The sequence below is a fragment of the Lottia gigantea genome, assembly GCF_000327385.1.
Source record: "Lottia gigantea unplaced genomic scaffold LOTGIsca_30, whole genome shotgun sequence".
Lineage (NCBI taxonomy): Eukaryota > Metazoa > Mollusca > Gastropoda > Lottiidae > Lottia > Lottia gigantea.
Genome location: NW_008708987.1, coordinates 2599800 through 2622667, shown reverse-complemented (window position 1 = coordinate 2622667; position 22868 = coordinate 2599800). Strand labels below are relative to the sequence as shown.

At 32.1% G+C, this 22868-nt stretch overlaps 1 protein-coding gene across 1 annotated transcript in view; it reads right to left on the bottom strand.

The window, feature by feature from the left end:
• LOTGIDRAFT_119149 (hypothetical protein) overlaps nucleotides 1-22868 on the bottom strand; it is a gene marked incomplete at both ends in the record, with an annotated part of 95251 nt that overhangs the window by 30590 nt on the left and 41793 nt on the right. The window contains 10 exons of the mRNA XM_009057582.1: nucleotides 4093-4325; nucleotides 4844-5001; nucleotides 5406-5512; nucleotides 5866-5977; nucleotides 18836-18994; nucleotides 19184-19301; nucleotides 19499-19638; nucleotides 19924-20163; nucleotides 20814-20864; nucleotides 21159-21223. Of these exons, the coding sequence (XP_009055830.1) occupies nucleotides 4093-4325; nucleotides 4844-5001; nucleotides 5406-5512; nucleotides 5866-5977; nucleotides 18836-18994; nucleotides 19184-19301; nucleotides 19499-19638; nucleotides 19924-20163; nucleotides 20814-20864; nucleotides 21159-21223 (1383 nt within the window). The remainder of the gene's footprint in view (nucleotides 1-4092; nucleotides 4326-4843; nucleotides 5002-5405; nucleotides 5513-5865; nucleotides 5978-18835; nucleotides 18995-19183; nucleotides 19302-19498; nucleotides 19639-19923; nucleotides 20164-20813; nucleotides 20865-21158; nucleotides 21224-22868) is intronic.

Genomic DNA, 22868 nt, shown 5'->3' with positions numbered 1-22868 from the left:
GTTCACAAGGAAACAGGTCCTTGTCCAAATCTTTTAGTAATGATCTTTCCTGGATCTGGGGTGGATCTTAGAACAGCAAAATTTTCAAAAAACTGTAAATTTCTATAAGTGTGCAGGCTTGTATCTTAAGTGGCAACACAATAAAGATGTCAGACCACCAGCCAAGAATTCTAATTAAAACCTATCAGTAAAACAATATTGTTTAATCAAATTTCAAAAAACAAACTAATCTGTGTTTTATCATCCATTAAATTTCAAAATAGTTCCAAATTTTAACAGAAAATATAAGAATTGATGCCAAATTGACTTGGTAATGTTTCTGTTGTTGTTTTTTTTTATAAAAATATCAAACTTTACAACTAATATTACTAGCAAAGAATTCTTATTTTGTATCAAATTTTAATTTCTTTTTTTAATCTCTGAATTATCCAATTTTATTACCAGCTAGCATGAAAACTTTAGTCCCACCCTGAAGCCAGTTTCTCAAAAATTTGTATGACTAATCTCCCACGTTAAGTGAAGAAAAACGTTACTATTGATGTTGTCAAATCATTAATTTATTACGTTTACGCTTTACGTTAATCGGCAATATTTTTAGAAATGCGGGCCTGGATATACGTGATAAACAGATGTGATAAACAGATGTGATAAACAGATGTGATAAAAAGACGTGATAAACAGACGTGATAAACAGACGTGATAAAAAGACGTGATAAACAGACGTGATAAAAAGACGTGATATACAGACGTGATAAACAGACGTGATCAACAGACGTGATGTACAGACATGATATACAGACATGATAAACAGACATGATAAACAGATGTGATAAACAGACATGATAAACAGACATGATAAACAGATGTGATAAACAGACATGATAAACAGATGTGATAAACAGATGTGATATGGTTGCTATAAAGGGCCAGACATTTAATGTTGTTTTTATATCCTAGTTTATCCTGACACTGGGATATCATGTTTTAGGAACTAGGTAGAGGCCAGAGTTATCAGATTAATTGCCAACAAGCTACATGTAGTCATGTGGACTCTCAAAATTAGTTATGTTGTTGACAAACCCAGCCACAAAATAAAGTTCTAAGTAAAAAAAAAAGAAACTATTTCCTTGACCAACTAGCTATTTGTAATTACTGAATAACACAATGGCTACAGAAACTCTCAAAATTACAAAAACAGTTCAAAACAGAGTGACTTTATCGAGTTTCTCAGCAACCTATGAACTACCCTTTTCATACTATCATTTAGACAATCTGGTTAATTAATAGAACAATACATTTATAATTAGCCTTAATTACTTAATATTCACTAATTACTAATATTGGTAATTTATTCATTTCGTACGTCATTATTCTCTTCTCAATGAACTCTATGTTTCGAATCCTCCTCTAGATAAGAAAAATTCTGATGCCTGTGCCTCTACTTCTGACAGTCGGCCCAGAGTCAGTTTTCACCTCCTAATATCTATAAAGAATTGTAATTCTATGAACTTGACTCTGTGTCTAATTGTGGTTACTGTTTTTTACCATGTCTATTTCATCCCTAACTCTGAATATTCACTAGTAAATATACTGTTCAGATTCTAATATATCTAAGATATCTGGTGATTTGTTTTAACACTAATAACTACAGCAGTGTTAGATGACTGGATACACACAATAAGATACAGAATAAATATCTTGATATGAGTGAATGATATATCATTATATAACTTAATAGAGGAAGTCATTCATGTTTTATAAAAACTCATTTCCTTCTAAAATTTCAAAAAAAATGTTCATGCTGTTTTAACTCAGCCTCGAGACTTCTAGATAGAGATTTAAAAATATACCAAATAAATCAACTTATACTAGCATTCATCAGGAATGAAAATCAGACATTAAAGTTGAACAAACATTGACATGTTCTGATATAAGCCAATAATTCGGTTCCTGATAATCAAAGACATTTCAAGAACCACGGTTCCAATATCACACTGTTCTGTAATTTCACAGTGCCAAGACATCCAACTGTGGTGGATATTGACGGTTGAGGTTTCACTTCTATTATCCATAATACTGACAGTTGGATAGTGTTGGATAGCAGGCTAGTGACAATGTCATTAGCCCAATTTGGTGCAAAAAATGAAATGGAGTTTTATGCCTACTTTTTTGAACCATGTGGGCTAATGAAGACGGGCAATGCCATGCAGTGTGCAATGAGGGAAATTTTTCCAGCACCGTGGCATTAGCCTGCTCTTTTTCAATTTCCAACTGTTGAGGGATCTTTAACGTGCACAGCCTGTAAAGTTTCTAGCATTTTTAATATAAGTAGGGCTTCCACGATTCAGAATATTGTCTGAAACATAACCCATTTTGGGGTGTTCAATTCTGTCTGAAGACTTAAAACATTGACAGTCAGGGATGCTAATTAGTTTGTCTTTGCCAGTCATGTCCAGCTCATGTTTACAAATGATTGACATTGAATATATCAAGAGGACATTTGAACATAAAAACTCCAGATTATAAAAAGTCTACAAGCTGGCAACAATACAAGAGTATACACTAAACAAAATTAGGTCTAAAACATAAAAAAAAAAGTTGGATGTAAAACTCCCTTTCATTGAGCAGGATGTCAAACTGATCAAAATATTTGACAAGAAACGTACATACCGATAAAAAGGTTGTAAATAATGACAACACACCCAATAAATCCTAAAAGCTGGTTATATCACTAACGAATTCATTAATTAATTAATATACATAATACTATTACAATACCTAATATATATTATTCATTCTAACTCCTAGTCTTATCAAATGTTAAATGTCATACAGAATATTCACTATATATACTGTATAATTTTGAATATAATACACATCTCTTTCCTTGACTCTAACAATAGGTAATATCTGTTATATCTATAGTGCGCACCCTCTTTCCTTGCCTTCAAGAAATTAGGAAATCTATTCCTATTATAAAATGAATGCAATCCAAGCAAGAGTATGTGCTAATTTATTTAGAATGTTTTTTGAAAGAGTTATCACCAAATGTTTTGATAAAACAAGAATCACATCCCTCTCCCAACATTTTGCAACAAAATTAATATTTTTTATACCTGGTTTAACTGGAAAATTCAAAGCCTAAGAACCAATGTGAACAGATCCTTAGTATTTTTTGTAACCTCTTTTAAGTCCAAGTTAAACGGGAAAATCCGAACTCTAATGCCAATTTGAACACAGCCTTAGTACCAATGTGAACACAGCCTTAGTATTAGTACCAATGTGAACACAGCCTTAGTAACAATGTGAAAAAAAGCCTTAGTATCAATGTGAACACAGCCTCAGTACTAATCTGAACACAGCCTTAGTACCAATGTGAACTGAGCCTAAGTATTTATTCTATCATCAATCACTGGTGTAAATTAATGAGACTGTTGGAGTTTATTTAATAACAGTTTACTCATACAGAATCTTTCTGATCTCAGACCACAAACATTTCTCATTTTATTTTTATTACCGCTGACTGATCGATGTGATTGAAGAGAGAGCTATAGACTTAATTATTTACATCAAAGGGATATTGTTGTTTAAATATTTGCTTTATTAGTTGTGAGTGTAATTTGTGTAAGAAATTTCAGAATTAAATTGCAGTATGTGTACTATATTTTGACTATGCCATTTCTAAAATTGCTTAAAATCTAAATTCACTTATGACAAAATCAAAATTTGAAAATCGTTTGTACAGTTGACAGATATGACTGGATCTACTGTTGATATCATAGTAATATTATAAATAATCAATGAGACTTATCAGATGTTACCTACGAGGTACTAGCTAGTACCAAATAATAGAAACACTGGGATTAACAAATAAAAGACACAGTAAAACTTTCCAAAGAGTGAATTTCTGTGATCCTCACTCCTCACTCAATCTAAGATGGTATTACTATTAGCATCCAAGGATAGTAACTACGCTCTCAAATAATAAAAACTAAAAATTCTAAAAGCTTCAGTTAGTTGATGCATCGGGAGGATTATAGCACTCACAGAAAGATTTCAGGGAATAAATAATAAAAAAAACACCAAACAAACTCACCAAAGCGTCAGCCTCCTTCCAGAGATCATCAAGTTCCTGAAACTGTTGATTGATCTGGTTTAGCGCCTTCTCCTTCTCGTTGATCTGCTGTTTGAGTTCTATCTTCTGTTCTGTCAGGAAACTAAACATCTGATCCAGGTCCATGTTGTTAGGGGAGACAGGAGGTTTATATTGAGACCACATCGATTCGATCATATTAGTTAGAGATTCTAGCTCCTCTTGAGATTCCCTGAAACAAATCATTTCTTGAAATTATCTCCCTGTGAGAAAAGTGTCCAGTTGTTTTTGATGGGAAAATTGGCTTAAGGCCTGTGTGCTACAATATATACATTGTTAGACTCCCTTTCATTCCTGAGATATTTCTTGAAATTAACCTCTGGTAGAAAGTGTCTACTCTTTGATCACGGTCAGCTCAGAAATAAAATTTTATCTTTCAATTCACAAGTATTCAAAATCAAATTTCAATAGCATGCCACCAAACTTAATAATGTTAACAATGTTATCAAACTGTACATTTTTTAATGAGACAATTAACTGATGTCCTGTATATACAAGATGTACACTTTTCAAAACTCCATTTTGTTTGAAGTCACAGATTGTCATAGTACAAAACTCATCACATATCAATCTCATGTATCTTTTTGATTTTGTTTTTTGAGCAAATAAGATATTTTAAAAATATTCTAGTTAATTTTCAGAACCATAATGAAGTGGCCTTAGTTTAAACCAAAAAAATTCAAAACTTACTTTAATGTTTCTTCGATGGCGGTTTCATCAGCTTCGGCCTGTTGTACTTTCAATTTCTCAGCCTCCATTTCTTCCTGTCTTCGTCTCTCTTCTTCTAAACGTTTCTGAGTTCTCAATCCAGACGCTACTTTCCGTGCCAACGTACCACGAATATACGACTAAATTGAAATAAATGACAAATATTAAACAAAAAATTTCATTTGATAAGAAAGTTTCATTAATAATCATGGCATTTTCTATTGTGAGCCAAAAACTTATTATATATTAAATTTACAGCCAAGCTATTTTTTTCTGTATTTTTTTGGTTACATTTTTAACTTGGTATTTATAATGTTATAGATATTAAAGGGAGCTAATTAAAGCAATCAAAATAATCAAAATATAAAGATAAAGGAAAAGTCACTTGTGAAAATATTGATAAAACTTAACAGACACTGAAAGTTACTTGTTCTGTTGTTAATAAACTTATTTAATATTCTACTGTTACTTTTAGTTTCAATAAAATACATCTAACACTGACTTTCTCTGATAACGATATAAATTTATATTTTTCAACCCTTACCTGTATGACAATGGCTGCTTTACGTTTTCTAACAAATGCCAGACGGTATCGTAAAGCTCGGAAATTCTGTTGTATGATGATGGCCGCCTCTCTCATATGTAAATAATCTGAAAAATTCATTGAAAAATAATTAAAATTTGGAGACGAAATTTATTAGGACCATCATGCATTGAAAAGGAGGTAAAAACTTTGGGACTTGGGCTCCAGTTTTAAAGCTACTTGGTTCAAATATCAAATAAACAATATCAGAAGCACAGATAGGATATATTTTCACCATTTTATTTTTCAGACATCTGTCTTTAATTCCACTAAGCGTTTTATGACGTCACTACTCCAAAGATCTTAAGGTATTATTAGAAAAGCTCTGTATAATCCCTGAAAAGCTGAAATGATGCTTAATAATCTTATCTATCATCCTATTGGTGTGTATAATTAAGTCCAAGTCCATGTAAATTATTACCTCTGTGTTTGACGTATCCCCGCCATATTTTCTGTATAATCGTAACTTTCTCTATCAATAGTTCTTGGCGTTTTTCTTCCAAAGGTTCAAATACACTGGTTCTCATAAACACCTGAAATTACAACACAATTAATTGATTTCTTTTGATGTTCGATTATCTGAACTTGATTCAGATGAAGTCTTCAAAAGCAATTCAATAAAAAACCATCACTTTGAAGCTTTAGTCTGACATGACCGGCAAATATTACCATAAAAAAACCTGTAATCAAGCCATTAAGAACATATGTCTTTTCGAAAGAGTATATTGCTTGTATTTTTTCATTTTAACAGCTGATAGATCTCAATTATTCCAGCTGTAAATGGGTACAGATAATCTGTTAAGATCAAAGTCTAGAGATTTGTTCCAGAACCAGCTGATAGACATGATCCTTGTGAAGCTAAGCTGTTATCCTTTTAAAATATAGTTCTTTCTTTCTTCCTTATTAAGAAATCCTATTTTTCAATTTACCAGCTTATAAATCTCAATCAAAGTTTCCCATATCACTTTTCAGCCTCCTACAAAACATCCAAGTAGGACATAGTTTAGCTTTACTATTTACAGTTTCCCTTTTTCACTCATCCTTTTTTCTAGTTTAATCACAAATTTTAATATTCTCATAATATCCTTTAAATCATTTCTTCAATTTTTACAACAGAATATATTTCTATCATGAATTGAGTTCTAAGATTTCTTGAATATTATACTCCTCAATCCTAAATTATTACTCAATCCTAAATTATTCTTCAATACAAAATATTTTACTTAAAAAACATAATCTTTATCTCAATAAATATTAAAACATGAGTAATCTACTTTCAATATTTCACTTCTAGTCCGAAACTTCTTAACTCTTATATTCATAATAATATATTATCATTGTTATAGTTGACAGATGTCAGCCATGGAATAGTCAGAAAAATTGTACCATATATTGTGACACTAATGAACACATCTCAAAAATAGACTTAACTGTTTGAGTATGAATGAAATAAAACAATATATACCCTGAACTCCAAGTAATATAACTAAAAGCATATAACATCAACGTTGTATGATGTCACTTAGTAACGGTCATATTGTTATATATTGGGTAATCATCGCTGCTCTGTTTGACAAAAATAAAATGAAATGAATGGAGTTTTACGTCCTACTTTTCTGCACCATGTGGGCTAATGAAGACGGGCAACGCCATGCAGGGTGCAATGAGGGAAGTTTTGCCAGATTTTTTAACTGTCGAGGGATCTTTAATGTGCACAGCCTGTAGCACACTGAGCCACGGTTTATTGTCCAATCCAACGACTAGAGGCTTTTTCCATGTCAGCCCCTCTTACAGGGGGAAACCGGGTTGAAAAATCCGGATATCTTGAAGAGTTAAGATTTGAAAAATTTAAGGTGGAGAAATAAGCTTGACAAAATTTTTAGAGTTTCTTAATTAATAAATTCTCCAATGGCTATTCTATCTCGGCTGATATATGTTAAAACAGTAAAATCTGGAAAGTTTCGGACTTTAAGTAAATCATTATGTAATAAATCATATCTTGTATCTCACAGGAAATGAGAGGCCATAGTGATAATAAATACATCTAATTATTAAATTTCAGAGAAGCAAAGGTTAATATGAGTGATAGAACAATTTAAATCAAGATATATCCTTTAAATTTTTCACATAATAAAGACACGAAAATTTTAAAACATATATTTGTGTATTTAAAACTAGCAACTGTTCCCAAAAACTTAAGCCAAAATGAACGATTTTTGTATTGATGTGACGCATATTATATAAATAATCTTGATGTCTAAAACTAGCAATAGTTCCCATTTCAGAAATAAGGTAAGAAAACACATACACAAAATTTAAAAAATGTAAACAATACGACAATACGAGTGTAAACATAATTTCACACCTGTTGGGCAAATTTATCTTACGGTTAAATTATTAACTCTCTAGAAAAAGAGGTGAAAAAAGAACTAAAAACCAGACAGAAGATAATTGAATTTTCTGATTCTTGAGTCATTCTTCTGATGTTTAAATTATACTTTCTATAATTCTAATAGTACATTCTAGGTGAAGATGGTCCTCAAATCAATACAAGAACTAATAAAAGCACAGGCCCTGGAGAAATAATTTTGTTACAGGTAACAGCGTCAAGATGTCAAATTTTCAATGGAAATTAAAGAAATTAAACTGAGGATATTTGAATATTGAAACACTCTGAAGTTAGACTGACCCAGGTTTAACAAATTGAAAAGAAATCTGAATTTTAAAAATTATTCATGTTAGAACTTTGAAACTGGGGTGTGGTTGATATTAAATCAAAAATTATTATAAAAATTTTAAAAAAATTCCACGTAGGACTATTCTCTTTCAACATTATTCAAGTGTACTGATAGACCAATAAATAACATTATACTAAAAAAATAAAAAATATTAAATTGATGCTTAACAGCTGCATGAATTCCACATTTTAAGATAAAAAGTAAATTAATCAGCAATATTAAGTGCATCAGTCTGATAAGTGGAAATTCGTACTGAAACAAATTATGATTAGAACATGCCAACTTAGAAATATAAACATTCAAATATTCATCACTAAGAAACCGTTTTCAGTGGGCAGAATCTTTCAGCCTATGATACTTAAACAGTGGGTGAATTGTATATTTTTTAAGTTAAAATAAATGGCAAGGCCAGTCTGCAATTAGGGGAATTAAGCCACTAGTGTATTTCCAACTTCAAGATCTTCAAGGGATTATTAAGTGGTTTTTAAACTCTTTTTTATGTAATCAGGTCATTTATGGCTTCTATTAGCACCATTCCAATTTCCATCAGATATCCGTGATTCCTCTAATCATAGAAATGATTACTAATTTCACTCAAGCTGTTAAAATATCTGAAAGCTTTTGTTATAGTAAGATCCTAAAATGCTTAGTTCTTGTGCAACTGCAAGAACTGGTCTTGGAATTTGTTTCCTCTCTGTTTTTTATTAGATTGAAAGAGATATAAGAACAATCTGAAATCTTGAGAGTTGTTGACTGAACTCTTCAATACTGACAGATGAAGTAAAATATAGTCCTATGATACTACATAGTGGTACAAGTAGCTTTTTTATTGTCATCTGAACTGGCTGATAGCATTACAAACAACCGTTGTACAACAAACTGGCTGATAGCATTACAAACAACCATTGTGCAGCGAACTGACTGATACCATTACAAACAACCTTTGTGCAGCGAACAGGCTGATAGCATTACAAACAACCGTTGTGCAGCGAACTGGCTGATAGCATTACAAACAACCGTTGTGCAGCGAACTGGCTGATAGCATTACAAACAACCGTTGTGCAGCGAACTGACTGATACCATTACAAACAACCGTTGTGCAGCGAACTGGCCGATAGCATTACAAACAACCGTTGTGCAGCGAACAGGCTGATAGCATTACAAACAACCGTTGTGCAGCGAACTGACTGATAGCATTACAAACAACCGTTGTGCAGCGAACTGACTGATACCATTACAAACAACCGTTGTGCAGCGAACTGGCTGATAGCATTACAATCAACCGTTGTGCAGCGAACTGACTGATAGCATTAAAAACAACCGTTGTGCAGCGAACTGGCTGATAGCATTACAAACAACCGTTGTGCAGCGAACTGGCTGATAGCATTACAAACAACCGTTGTGCAGCAAACTGGCTGATAGCATTACAAACAACCGTTGTGCAGCGAATTGGCTGATAGCATTACAAACAACCGTTGTGCAGCAAACTGGCTGATAGCATTACAAACAACCGTTGTGCAGCAAACTGGCTGATAGCATTACAAACAACCGTTGTGAAGCGAACAGGCTGATAGCATTACAAACAACCGTTGTACAACATGTGAGAAGGCCTGCTTTTATTTCAACAACCCAGTTTTCAATTTTAGGTCTCATCATACACTACAGGTCACCATTTACAGCCTCTACGTAGGCTTACTACTCATTTTAATTTCAGATTCTTGGCCTCTGAATGAGATCAAAGTAGCAAGACACATTTGCTAAAAGTTTACATCCTCTTAGTAGGCTCACTGATCCCTTTAATAATTTCAAGGTGTTGAAAGCGATCAAAGAACCTAAACAGTACCTAGAATATTTCCTAAATTCTTAAAGCCATCATCTAAGTAGGCTTACTGATCCCATTGATTTATAATCATTTTTTTTAATTTGATAAAGGTAACAAGTTCTATGCCTTACATCCTCTAAGTAGGCTAACTGATGCCTTTACTATGAACTGTTAATTAAGTCAATGATTGGATGGTGCATCCTTGACACAATTCCGATAATGGAATGAAGAAAAATTGACGGCAGAAAGCCAAATTATCAGTTAATAGTAAAGAGTTAGAAAACAGTCAATTTATCAATGTGAAAACTAAAAAACTATATATGTATTTTAAACTCTTTAAAAACTACTAAAACATTTAATTTCTTCTAACCAAGTGACAGCACTATTAAAGATGAGGTTTTTTTCTCAGAATGAAATATCTGGCAAATGGTTTTAAATAATTCCGAAAGCTATTTGCTCTACACTTTCCTGAGATGATTTTTTTCACTCTAAATTTGAATTTTTTTTTCAAAATTTTTTAAGAAAATAACAGAATATAAAATTAAAAATGACATTTCTTAATTATAGACTAACATAATTAGGTATTTAAAAAGCCAATGGTGAAATTCTCTAGAAGAAAAATTAAATATTTAATATTCTTTAATGTCAGCCTGACATTTTTATTTCCTGTGAATTCAAAAACAATTTCTAATTTCTATCAGAGTGCAAGCAGTAGCCTTAATCAAGTTAATTTACCATGAAAAATTAAAGTCGAGCACTGATATCTCTGTACATCCAGGTCCATTAAAAACATAAACACAACTAGTCCACTTTATTTGTAGGTAGTGTAAGTAATAATCAACACAATATAAGATTAGTCTGTATAGTTTCTATTACTATCTATTCTACCTACAAATAAAGTGGACTTTTCTCGTGTTTATATTTTGAATCAGGCTCGGCTATGTGTGAATATCTCAACTTGATGATCTATAACATAACATTGATCAAACATAAGGTTAACTCAGACAGAAAAGGTCTGGACGATTGAGAAATAGCTTAGAACATCCAGACAGAAATTAAATTGGCTCATAAATTATGCAAGTTTTAAATTATAAGTTCACACTTAACCTAGGAAATTCACAAAGGAGAATGACTTAGTCGATAGAGAGAATAGATTTTTTTTAAGTTTGATAATTAGACACTGTAAACTTGCCTCACTCTCAAAAAGACACCTTGCTTTAAACACCTGATACCACTTTTTATTTTAAAATATGTTATTTATAATTGATATACCTCCTCATATAACTTGGTTATTAGCTGCTACTTATGTATTGCCAAAACTGTTATTTTGGACCCTGGGTTTCATTTCAGTTTCGCAGTTCACATTGATATTTGTTTTTTTTTCATATATTGTCAATTATATAGAATAAAGAATTTTATAACCTTACTTAATGAATTTAAAACTCTTCAGCAACTTTTGAAGACAAATCAGTCTAAATTTTCCCAAAAACAAAAAAAACGAAAATATTGAAATTGTAAACGTATATACCAAGAGAAGCCAGATGAAGCCAGTGCCAGTAAGACACAGTAGTTGAACCACTCCAATCAATACAGTTAATATAATACTCCACATAGCTCTTCTAGATTACCATCTTCTGATCAACAAGTTGCAATTTCATTTCCGCACTCACTAGTGAAGATACGACAAGTTGTTTAATTCAATGTTTTGAACCAGGAACAAAAACACATCAAGTCCAGTGTTCGAAACAGATGTAAGTACTTTACGGTGCTCAATTGAAAACATTACTGATGAAGTTATAGTGTCCGAAACTTGCATATGGCACCCTTGTCCTAGAGGCAGCACTTGAGCAGTGTAAACCAAGTAGTGGCCCTTAACTAGTACCAGATCAATGATTAGCTATATTAATAGCTTGCAAGCACAATCAAACAGATTACTGATGATGGTCCAGTGTTTAAAACATGCTCAAGACACCCTTGAGTTTGATGCAGCACTCAATGAGCTTAGTAGATCTTCCTGCTACCACCAAAAAAAAATCTACTGAAACATATTTTAAAGTGAAAAACTTCAAAAAAAGATTTTCTGCAATTTGAAATAAAATAGATTGAATTTTAATTATTTTTTAATTAAGTGTTTCATGTTGTAGAAGATGTTTATGTTTGTAGCGTGAAATTTTTAACGAATCTACTTCAAAATTGACATGAAATTTTCATCTTCATTTGAAATCAGAATTCTCAAAAATTTAAAATTTTAGTGCATGATAAATTGCTTTAAAAAAAAAAATCATTTTAAATTAATGATGACGCATCAAAAACATCAGTTGCAGGAACTGAGTCTTCCACAAGAACTTGAAGGATATCAACAATACCCGCTACTTCCAAATTCAAAATCATTACAACTTAACTGAAACAATTCCAGATTTCCAAGTCCCATTGTATATTTCCACAGAATCAACAGATTTTAAATTTTAGAGTGTAACCAACAATCACCAACCAATGGTATTTATCAGAGCTATGAAGAAACTGTTGTTGGTTTTCCAGACAGAAGACACCACAATATCATTCCCGAGAAACAGCTACATTGAAACATGACGTCTGATTTGACAGGCTAATCAAAGAACCGCCAAAAAAATGTTATTTCACAACCACCATATTGCTTTTATTTAAATTCTATTCTGAAAATCGATGGAACATTGTAATTCCAAGTTTTTCTCCGAATTTTTTTTTCACTTCTGCTTGTGAAAATTACATTGTAATGTGAAACTGGATTGAGAAATGATTTGAATATGAGAATTAATGAGTGTTTATTCACGGAATGACATCACAAGTTGGTAAATTTGAACTGAAATTAGGGTTATTACTTTATATCAACACTAAAAGCCAACATCATCGACATTTTCAAATTACTTTCTTTAAATCATCTATCTTCAAGAAGTTATCCCACTTAGCGAAATCTGAACTAATATATTTCAATGGGAAAAGCAACATCTCTAGTTTACAAAATAATAGCTAAGTAGGGCTACTGCTCCTATCCAAGTAAATTTCCCTCATTGTGCACTGCCCCATTTCATCAGCTTTATCAGGTGAAAGAAGTAGGACTTAATCTATCTAGTTTCAGTTTGGGTTCTGAGAAGCATTCCTTGGTAAAAAGCCAAAATAAGAAATCTAATTTTTATAGGGGTAACAACTAAAGTTCAAGGCTCTAGTCTTCACCATGGCTAAACCTTTCAGCAAAAGTTCTCATCATCTACCATAACCCTTTACAACAGTCATCTACCATAGCCACTTACAACAGTCATCACAACAGTCATCTACCATAACCACTTACAACAGTCATCTACCATAGCCACTTACAACAGTCATCTACCATAGCCACTTACAACAGTCATCTACCATAGCCACTTACAACAGTCATCTACCATAACCCTTTACAACAGTCATCTACCATAGCCACTTACAACAGTCATCTACCATAGCCACTTACAACAGTCATCTACCATAACCACTTACAACAGCCATCTACCATAGCCACTTACAACAGTCATCTACCATAGCCACTTACAACAGTCATCTACCATAGCCACTTACAACAGTCATCTACCATAGCCACTTACAACAGTCATCTACCATAACCACTTACAACAGTCATCTACCATAGCCACTTACAACAGTCATCTACCATAACCACTTTACAACAGTCATCTACCATAGCCGCTTACAACAGTCATCTACCATAGCCACTTACAACAGTCATCTACCATAGCCACTTACAACAGTCATCTACCATAGCCACTTACAACAGTCATCTACCATAACCCTTTATAACATAATATAAACGTTGGCCTCACTAGCATTATTGGTATGTGACAAACATACAGTCATTTATTCAGTTTGTCACGTGATCAATTGCGTTTACACCCCAATAATTTTAGTGAGATCAACATTTAATTCAGATACTTTTATTAATACAATTTTCACCTTTTTTATAGATTGGTTCCTTGAATTTGCCACAAATCTTAGATTGCATCATTGTTGTGTTTTGACGAAAAATTTACGAAAAATAAACGCCAGTTTGCGTAACTGGTTTAATAAAGGGAGTGAAAGTAGAAATGTCAATATTCAAGTATAAACTATATTTCTGTTATATTCTTTAGAAGTTTTTTTTGAAAAAACCAAAGTGTAAAAACTGTCAAAATTGCCACATTGTACCAAAAGTTTCCAGCTTGTCTTTAAATTGTCAATGAAAATCTCAATATTTTTGTGTTAATGTATTTTTTGTGTTTATGTATTTTTTGTGTTTATGTATTTTTTGTGTTCATGTATTTTTTGTGTTAATGTATTTTTTGTGTTAATGTATTTTTTGTGTTTATGTATTTTTTGTGTTAATGTATCTTTTGTGCAAGCGATATTGCATTAAACAGAGTCTGGCCAAAATAAAATCTGGGAACCCTCCTTTAATTGTAAAAGCTGTCAAACCTTGTTGATACCCCGGACTTTCAATTTATAGATTTTGTCAAAGAGATTGTTTAAAATATTGAAAAGTTCCACCCAAGTGGAAATCTAAATGGATTATTTTCAGGAACAATCTCCAAGACTTTGACAATTCTGACAGGAATTTCTGTATTCAAAGGAAGAATAATTTTTACATTTCTATTGTTACTGTTTCTACAATAGATGAGATTTTCTATGATAATAAATTCTATTTGTTTGACTGACTGTGATATTTTTCCATTATTTCTGTCATTTCAACTTTTTCTAGGATTTCAGTTTGTATGGTAGAACTCCATCATATCATGAATACGGGTTTTGACATAGTCTTATAAACCCGTATTAAACTTAGCCCACTACACTTCGTTTTGGGGGGGCATGGAAATGTTAGATGATCGCAAACAAAGCGGCTGAGATTTTACTAGCATAACAGCAGGACAAATTTTGATTGGACAATATTTATCTATGAATACGTAATTTCTCTCGCCTGTATTACCACGGTCTGGAGGAAGTATAACGTGGGCGTGGGGGTGTGACACGATGGTTCAAACTCCAGACAATATTGCTGAATAATTTGATAAAGTTTTTTCAAAGATTAAGGGTCAAATCTGACAAAACACGATAAGACATGACTTATAAAAAAAGAAAACTATTCTGACAGAGCACAAAAATATAATAATGCTGCAGTAAGACAAGGATTATATATGGAACAACACAAATAGAAATAGAATTTGTTTACTATTTCCATTTGTCAGGCCATGTACCCAGCAGTATGTATAGTTTTGCAATTTTCTTGTTTCTATTTGTTCGTGTCATTACATATCGTGTTGGATCTGATGTATAAACCCCTTTAACGTTACAGTGTATAGAATCAACATGAAGCCTATATAAATCCTGTAATAAAGAAATTATTTCATTTTGCCACCAGTTTAATATTTTTGATATTTACCATCTAGTAAAGTTAAAATCTGTAATATTAATTATATATTAGGACTATAAAACTGCTGGTTATTAATAATTTAACTGTATTTTAATTATCACTAATTAGCCAATACTTACTGTTTTTATACTCTTTAGTGATTCTACCACCGACAACATTTTTATATAATACTCTTAATATCTGATTCACAGTGGGGTGGGCATGTCTAGGTCAGGATGATCCGGTCTAGTGTCTATCAGCAACATTGTCCAGTGGTTGGATTTTTTAAATATTTAAGAATGGTCAGAGTTTTTTTTATAATACTTATTCTCAGTAGATAAGTCTATAACTCATGGATTGAAAGTTCCATTTTAGGATTTTGTTTGTAATTCTAAGTATCGATGTCAGATTTTCGGCGCTTCGTATTCCAACTAGCATTAGAAGAGAGAGTTCAACTATATATATATATATATATAGGTTTATTAGTATTCAAGATTCAGTCATCAATTGATAATATATCACAAACACTTTTAACACATTTTTCTCACAATGGTTCCAGCCTGTTTGCTGTTTGCCTCTAGAGCAATATATTTTAAAGCCTGATTGTCTCTGCAATAACAATCCAAAATATAACAAACTTTTTAAACTGAATATTCTAATTCCTTATGTAGAATAAATTTTAGCATACTGTTGGAAATGTTTTTAAAAACAGCTAAATCCAATACACTGGAAACTTTTCAGAATAAAAAAATCACCACATCTAACACAGTAAAAATACCAGAGTTCTTCTACATAGAAACAAAATGTTGGTCTTCTTAATTCTTGCAGAACTCTTCAGAAATCAAAAACACAAGAAACTTTTCAAATCAAAAAATTCAGAAGAACTACATAGTTTTAAACTGTGGAAATACTGAGACGCTTTCATGAATTGTTGATCCTAGTAACTGTAACATTTCACTGAACTGACTAAATTTATAGTTAATTCCTACACACTTGAAACTTTTCTTCTTCAAACCAGAGATTAAAAGTGAAGTTTTTGAAGATAGAAACAAGATAACTTTATCTCATCTTTTCACAAATTTTTTTTTCAAAATATCATGTAACAATTCGAAAGTTGTCTTTAACACAGATGCTAACATAGTTTAATACTAATCTTTATAGTGGGAACTTGGAATTCTGCCCGAATTACAGTGAAATAAAATTTGAAGTTTTGTTGATGTTTATGATAATCAGACCTCCAATTTTCTTATATTCTAGAATCAGATTATTAACTCTGTAATATGATTGGTTGAATTATTTCTCACATCCAATCAAACGCAAGTTTCATTGAACCACATAAAGATAAAGATCATTTGCTCACTTTCTATATATCTTAATTTCAGATTCTGAATTCTGTAATATGATTGGATAACATCATTCCTTCAACCAATCAAACGTTAGTTTCAATGAACTGTATCAAGAATGAAGAGAACTATATGATATATATTAATAGTATAATATAGTAGAGAGTAATGTCCCCTGACGGTATATAATGAAATTAGAAGATAGATATTCTGTGAAAAGGAGGTCCCCGAGGATTGATTCTGTCTAATTAAGAAACATGAGATATGAGTTCTACAAGATATGAATAATCAGAATATTGTATGAAACGTTCTGGACATTGTCTTTTGAAAAGGATTTTATCAGGAGCAGAGGAACATGTGAGGATTAAAAGGAGTTCCACTGTATTTTTTTGTTGTAGAAATGGTCTGTGCAGCTTCTAATAAGGATATATAGCCACAGCTTTATAGAACAACAATCACTGGTTAAAGTTTTATGTAATGTTTCCAAGAGTTTCTCCTGTCGTCCTCAGACAGTTGCTAAATGCCATTTAAAGACTTCTATTAAGGAGTTAGAAACGAAATCTTCCTGCGAGAAATCTGCAAAAAAGTTATTGGTTGTTTCTACTTATATATGTCTATCTTCCTGGACATTGTTTAAAGCAACTTAAAACGTTTTAAATACTTCTAGTAAAGAAACTTGGTTAACTGTTTCTACTCATTTCCTTTAAACTCTTCCAGGTGACTTGTATCAATTGATCTACTATTTATAAATTCTAGTTAATCTTGACCACCAACAATTCATAGAACACCAGTGTCCAAGAGACAGATGGAGAGAGAGGTGCATGCTTATCTGAAATCTATCCTCAAGGTCAATTGCTAGGCCTTTGGGTCCTAAGATTACAAATTTGCAAAAAAAACCACATTGATTCTAGCGTCCATCCCAACTTCTAATAACATTTATTTACGATTTTAACAATTTAGGATGAACCTATCACTTGAAGTTCTAGTTCTCTGACATCTATAATGAACGTAAACATACCATCTAGTACAAGTATTTCAAAGATAATACAACATGAAATTTAAAACTAACCAAAAACTTTACGACTTTACAGGATAAAAATTGAACAACCACTTCACAGTAGTTACATATATCAAACTAAAATATCCCACTGAGTTATCATGTTAACTTAGTAACACCAGCCTGCCAAAAAGTTGAAGTTATTTCGACCTTGGGTTAAAATGATAATTAGTAGTGGTCTGAAGCCAATTTTTACATCATTTTGGTGTTGTTTATCACAGCAGGGGGCATAACTCATAAACATCATGCTTCCGTTTTTTGCTGCTATTGAAGTTGAAATCAGTACAACTGATCGTTAATAGCAACAGGGTGCTAGCTTTAACAACATCATAAAGTAAGGTTTTTGTAAAAAAGAAATAAAATATTTGTGATCATTTTGAAAGTAAGAGAGTCAGCAAGTTGAAGTAGTATGACCTTGGGTTAAATTGATAATTCAAAGTGGTCTGAAGCCAATTTTTAAGTCATTTCTTGTTGTTTATCACAACAGGGGCACTAACTCAAAATCATCAAGGAGTTGGGTTTTTTGAGAGCCAGCAAGTTGAAGTTAGTGCAACCTTGGGTTAAAGAGATAATTCATAGTGGTCTAAAGCCCCTTTTTAAGTTATTTGCTTTTATTGTAACTGTTGGTGATCACTTAACCACATTCTTCCTGGGGAAGTGAAATTGTGTTTATGTTGTTTATTGTACCTCAAGCGTACACAAATATCCTAACTTACAAATACTATGTTAAGAAAGTGTTAAAATTGTATGATTTTAATGTGTTTTGAGTAGGTGTAAGGTAGCGCTAGATTGGTTAGTTCTGAACAGGTTCTGATTATTTCATATTTCAATTCTGGCTTCAATCTAATGGTATAAAAACAGAATGTCACATTCAAAGCTTACTTGTCTATTTCTTTCTTTGCATTTTAAATTCTGGCATACACTCTGAACTCTGTTCCAATTTGTTTTATTGAACTTCTGTTGATTACATGAATCACAAACGAGCACGACACCCAATACATCCTTTAACGAATAACGAGTTACTTACCCTTGTTTTTCCAACCTGCCAATCTGTTGAAGGTAAATTCAGTAAGTCTAAGACTTGACGACAAGATCTACCAGGGTTCTCTTCATCTACTTTCATATTCTTCAACAATATACTATACTTCGCTAGGAAGGTTTCTAACGGCACGTGGACTGGATAACCCTAGAAAAATATATAACATAGTTTGATTATATAGTCTCTTTTATCCAGAACAAAAAATAATTTAGAATATTCCTAGTATAATATGTGACTATAGTCCCTTTTGTCCTGAACAAATAGTGAATTGCTAAATATCATCAATGAGTCAGTTACCAGGTGTGTTGAAGTCATCTAATTATATTGAAGACCTACCTCTCTCTTAATTCTAATAATATCCAACATTCCAGAATATCTTAACTGAGATAACACTTCTTCATCTCGAAAATCATTGGCTACTTTCTTAGAATTTGGCTTCAAACATCGAACATACCTACAGAACAAGATAGGGAAAAATTATTTAGATTTTAAATTAATCAATATGCATGGGCTATCTTGGAGGAAGATAAGAAAACTAAACAAGAGTTACTACAGCTAACGTAATTGTTTAGCTATGACAGTTATTATCTGAGAGGAAAGTAGATTGATCATGCCACTGTATGAAGGCTCAGAACTATAGAAAAAACTCACCAAGGGTTTGTTGTGTCGAGAACGTCCACAAGGGCAGATAACTGATGTTTAAATGTATCTCCTACTGTAGGTTTACCCCGAGCTGTTTTAGATATGGTTTGTCTCCCTTTTAAATCTTCTAATCTTACTCCCAATAAATCCTACAAATACAAATTATATTCATTGAAGTGAAATATTGCTTCCAACTTTTCTAAACCTGATTGGGCTCATGAGGACTGAAAATGCCATAATATTTGTAATGAGGGGGATTTTGCAAGGACAGCAGCATTAGCCCACCTTTCATGGATTTCAAACTGCGAGGGATCTTCATTGTGCATAGCCTGTAGCACATGAGTCTTAGTTTATTGTCTCAGGACCTGCAGCAAGCAAGCCTGTACCTCCCTGTGCCACTGTGCCTCCACAAATAAGATTCAAGACCAACATACCTGAAACCTGGTAAGATCAGTAACAAACACATTGGTAGAATTATGCATCAGTTCAAACAGCTGATCTTGTTGTGTGTCTTTATTTTTATCCAGGAAGCCATTAATATTATATATAACAGCCCCTGCGTAATGCTGGATACCAAATTCCTTCGTCCATGTCCGTCGATCTTGACCCTTAATGTAACATTCGTGAGCCTCGAACTCAGTGTGCTGTTTGGCTAAGTATGATTTATCAGTTCCCTGTAATTAGAATTAAGGTTCTTAGGTTACTCAATTATCGATCGGTCCCTAGCAACAGGGTTCTGATTTGGAAAAAAATTAAGGAAAGCCCATCAATTAATTAAGTTAATTAAATAAAAATATAATGTCATCTACCCTGAATTTTGTTTCAAATTTTAAATCAAATTGTTTACTTTATGGTAAACATAATAATAACAGAGTTATTTCCCATGATTCATATAAACTACTATAATATTGTACCCTTCTATAACACACTACAAATATTAATCATATCAAATTATATTATAAATTCCCCTAAAGGGGAAAACAATAAAAAGTATATAAATACTATTGTCATGTTGATTAACATTTCAGCTAATTAATACTTTCTTCAGAAACACTTCAGTAACTTATAATCACATTTTTTCGTCTTTCCTTTACTTACATCAAGTTTAGAATCATTCCTTAAACTTGATATAAGGCCCACATGATGCAGAAGGACGTAAAACTCCATTCATTTCATTTAAACTTGATATAAGTAGAGGAAAGACGGAAAAAATGCAATCATAAACTACTGACGTGTGACGTGTTTCTGAAGAAAGTAATTAATCATATCATCAGATTTAAAGAAACAAGACTCCAAAAATATTAATCAAAAAGAGAAAAGTTACCTGTGGAAAACGACACTCTTCATCCAAAATCTTTAAAATACATCGTGGAGGCTGAAATAGTACGAAATTAAACATTTTAAAACACACAGAAAGATGTACCTCTGTTGAATTGGGTTGCAAGTTGATGTTAATATACTTGGTAACATGGTTATAGGTTCTAATCTCGGTCGGTGAAAATCTGATGACCATGAATAAGTCATCTTTTCTAAATATTCCAGTCGACCCAGCTGTAAAGATTGGCCAAGGACCAGCTGGTAAAAAGGATCATTGTGAACCTAAGTTGTTATCTTTGTAGACAGATTGGTTCTTTCTTTCATACAATATCAATATAAAATATCTACCTACCTTTTCTATCAACTCGACACATTTAGTATTATCAGTAAATGTTATATGAGCAAATTCTATCTCTTCTTCTTTATACTACAATTTAGAAATATTGAGGTTGGACAATGACAAATATTTGGATAAAATGAACCATGATATGGGGACATGATTTAAATCACTTAGTTTAGATTGACCATGTAAATCTAACTTCAATACATCCTGACTTTATGATAAATATTCCTAGCAATTAGTTGATTGAAGACTAGTTTTTATATGATCAATAAGCTAATAGCTTAGAGCCAATAAAACAAGGATCAACTTTGCTCTATTGGCCAGTTATCTCATGTATCACAAGTGTGAAAACTTATATGTTAAAAATAAAACTTGGGATTTCTTTTCATTATGAGATTTGTTGTGAAACTTGACTATAGGATCATTTATTTTACATATTTACATCAAGAATTGGTAACAAATTAGACGTTATGAAGTCCAATATCAGCCCTGAACCATAGTAATAAATGATATCAATAATAATGATGAATATTTTGTGGAACTTTCATCAAATACGACATAATTTATATCAAATAAATATGAAATATTTATAACAATTAGTGAAATAGAACATTAGTTTTCTCTTCATTATATCATTCAGAATAATTTATACTCATTCTGTAACGTTTTTTATTTAATACATTAATATAACTTTATCATAGTTAGATCTGTAACATCAATGGTTCCTTTCATCAAAGTAACAAGAAATTGTCAGCTAAGATGAACACATTTGATCATATATTTTACAGCATATTGATAGTTAACAATGAAGACCTTGATATCTCAGTCTATGTCAGGTATATTTTTATTATATAAGCTAATATACAATATCACTATGTATTACAAACATCTTTAAGATACTAGTTGTATCAAATACAAATAGTTTCAAAAACAAAACATTAGTACCGGTAATTTAACTATTAGTAAAATCATTCAAGCAATAACGACATTCAATAATCCTTGAAAGATCAATACCAAGTCAAGGACCAGCTGGTAGAAAGGATCCTTTACTGTTATCCTTGTAAAATATAGTTGTTTCTTTCTTTCTTTCTTTGTTAAAATACCAAACATTCATTCATTTATGTTTCCAACCACCAGTCTTCCAGCAAGGTAAATATCTTCAGATGTTTTAGAAGTCAGATATAAAAATATCAATATTTCTCACACAGAAAACAGAAACCAATAATTTATTATATATCTCTTTCATTGTAAACAGATGGAAAAAGAAACATTTTCTGTAGCCAATTAACTAGGATAGTTTGACTGGAAACTTTTCACTTGAGATCATCTTGAGTTATTTTGATATTTTATTATGATGGGCTCAAATAACAACAAAACCACCTGGTGGTGACTCTACCAAAACATCAATGTCAGGTAGTGATCTGAATATAGTTTCATAAAAGCACTGGCAAAGGTGACAAATTAAATTGGTAATAACTCATCCAATTGTTAATTCTCATCTCAGTCAGTATGTGAAAGTCTGATGACCTTGAAAAAGGTATCTTCACTAATAATTCCAGTCGACCCAGCTGTAGATGGGTACTGGATAATCCAGGAAAGATCAATGTTCAGTCAAAGACCAGCTGGTAGAAAAGATTCCTTTTGAACCCAAGTGGTTATCCTTGTAAAAAATTGGTTGCTTCTTTCTTACTTTTTCTGCAGCAGAATTTGGAACAAGTG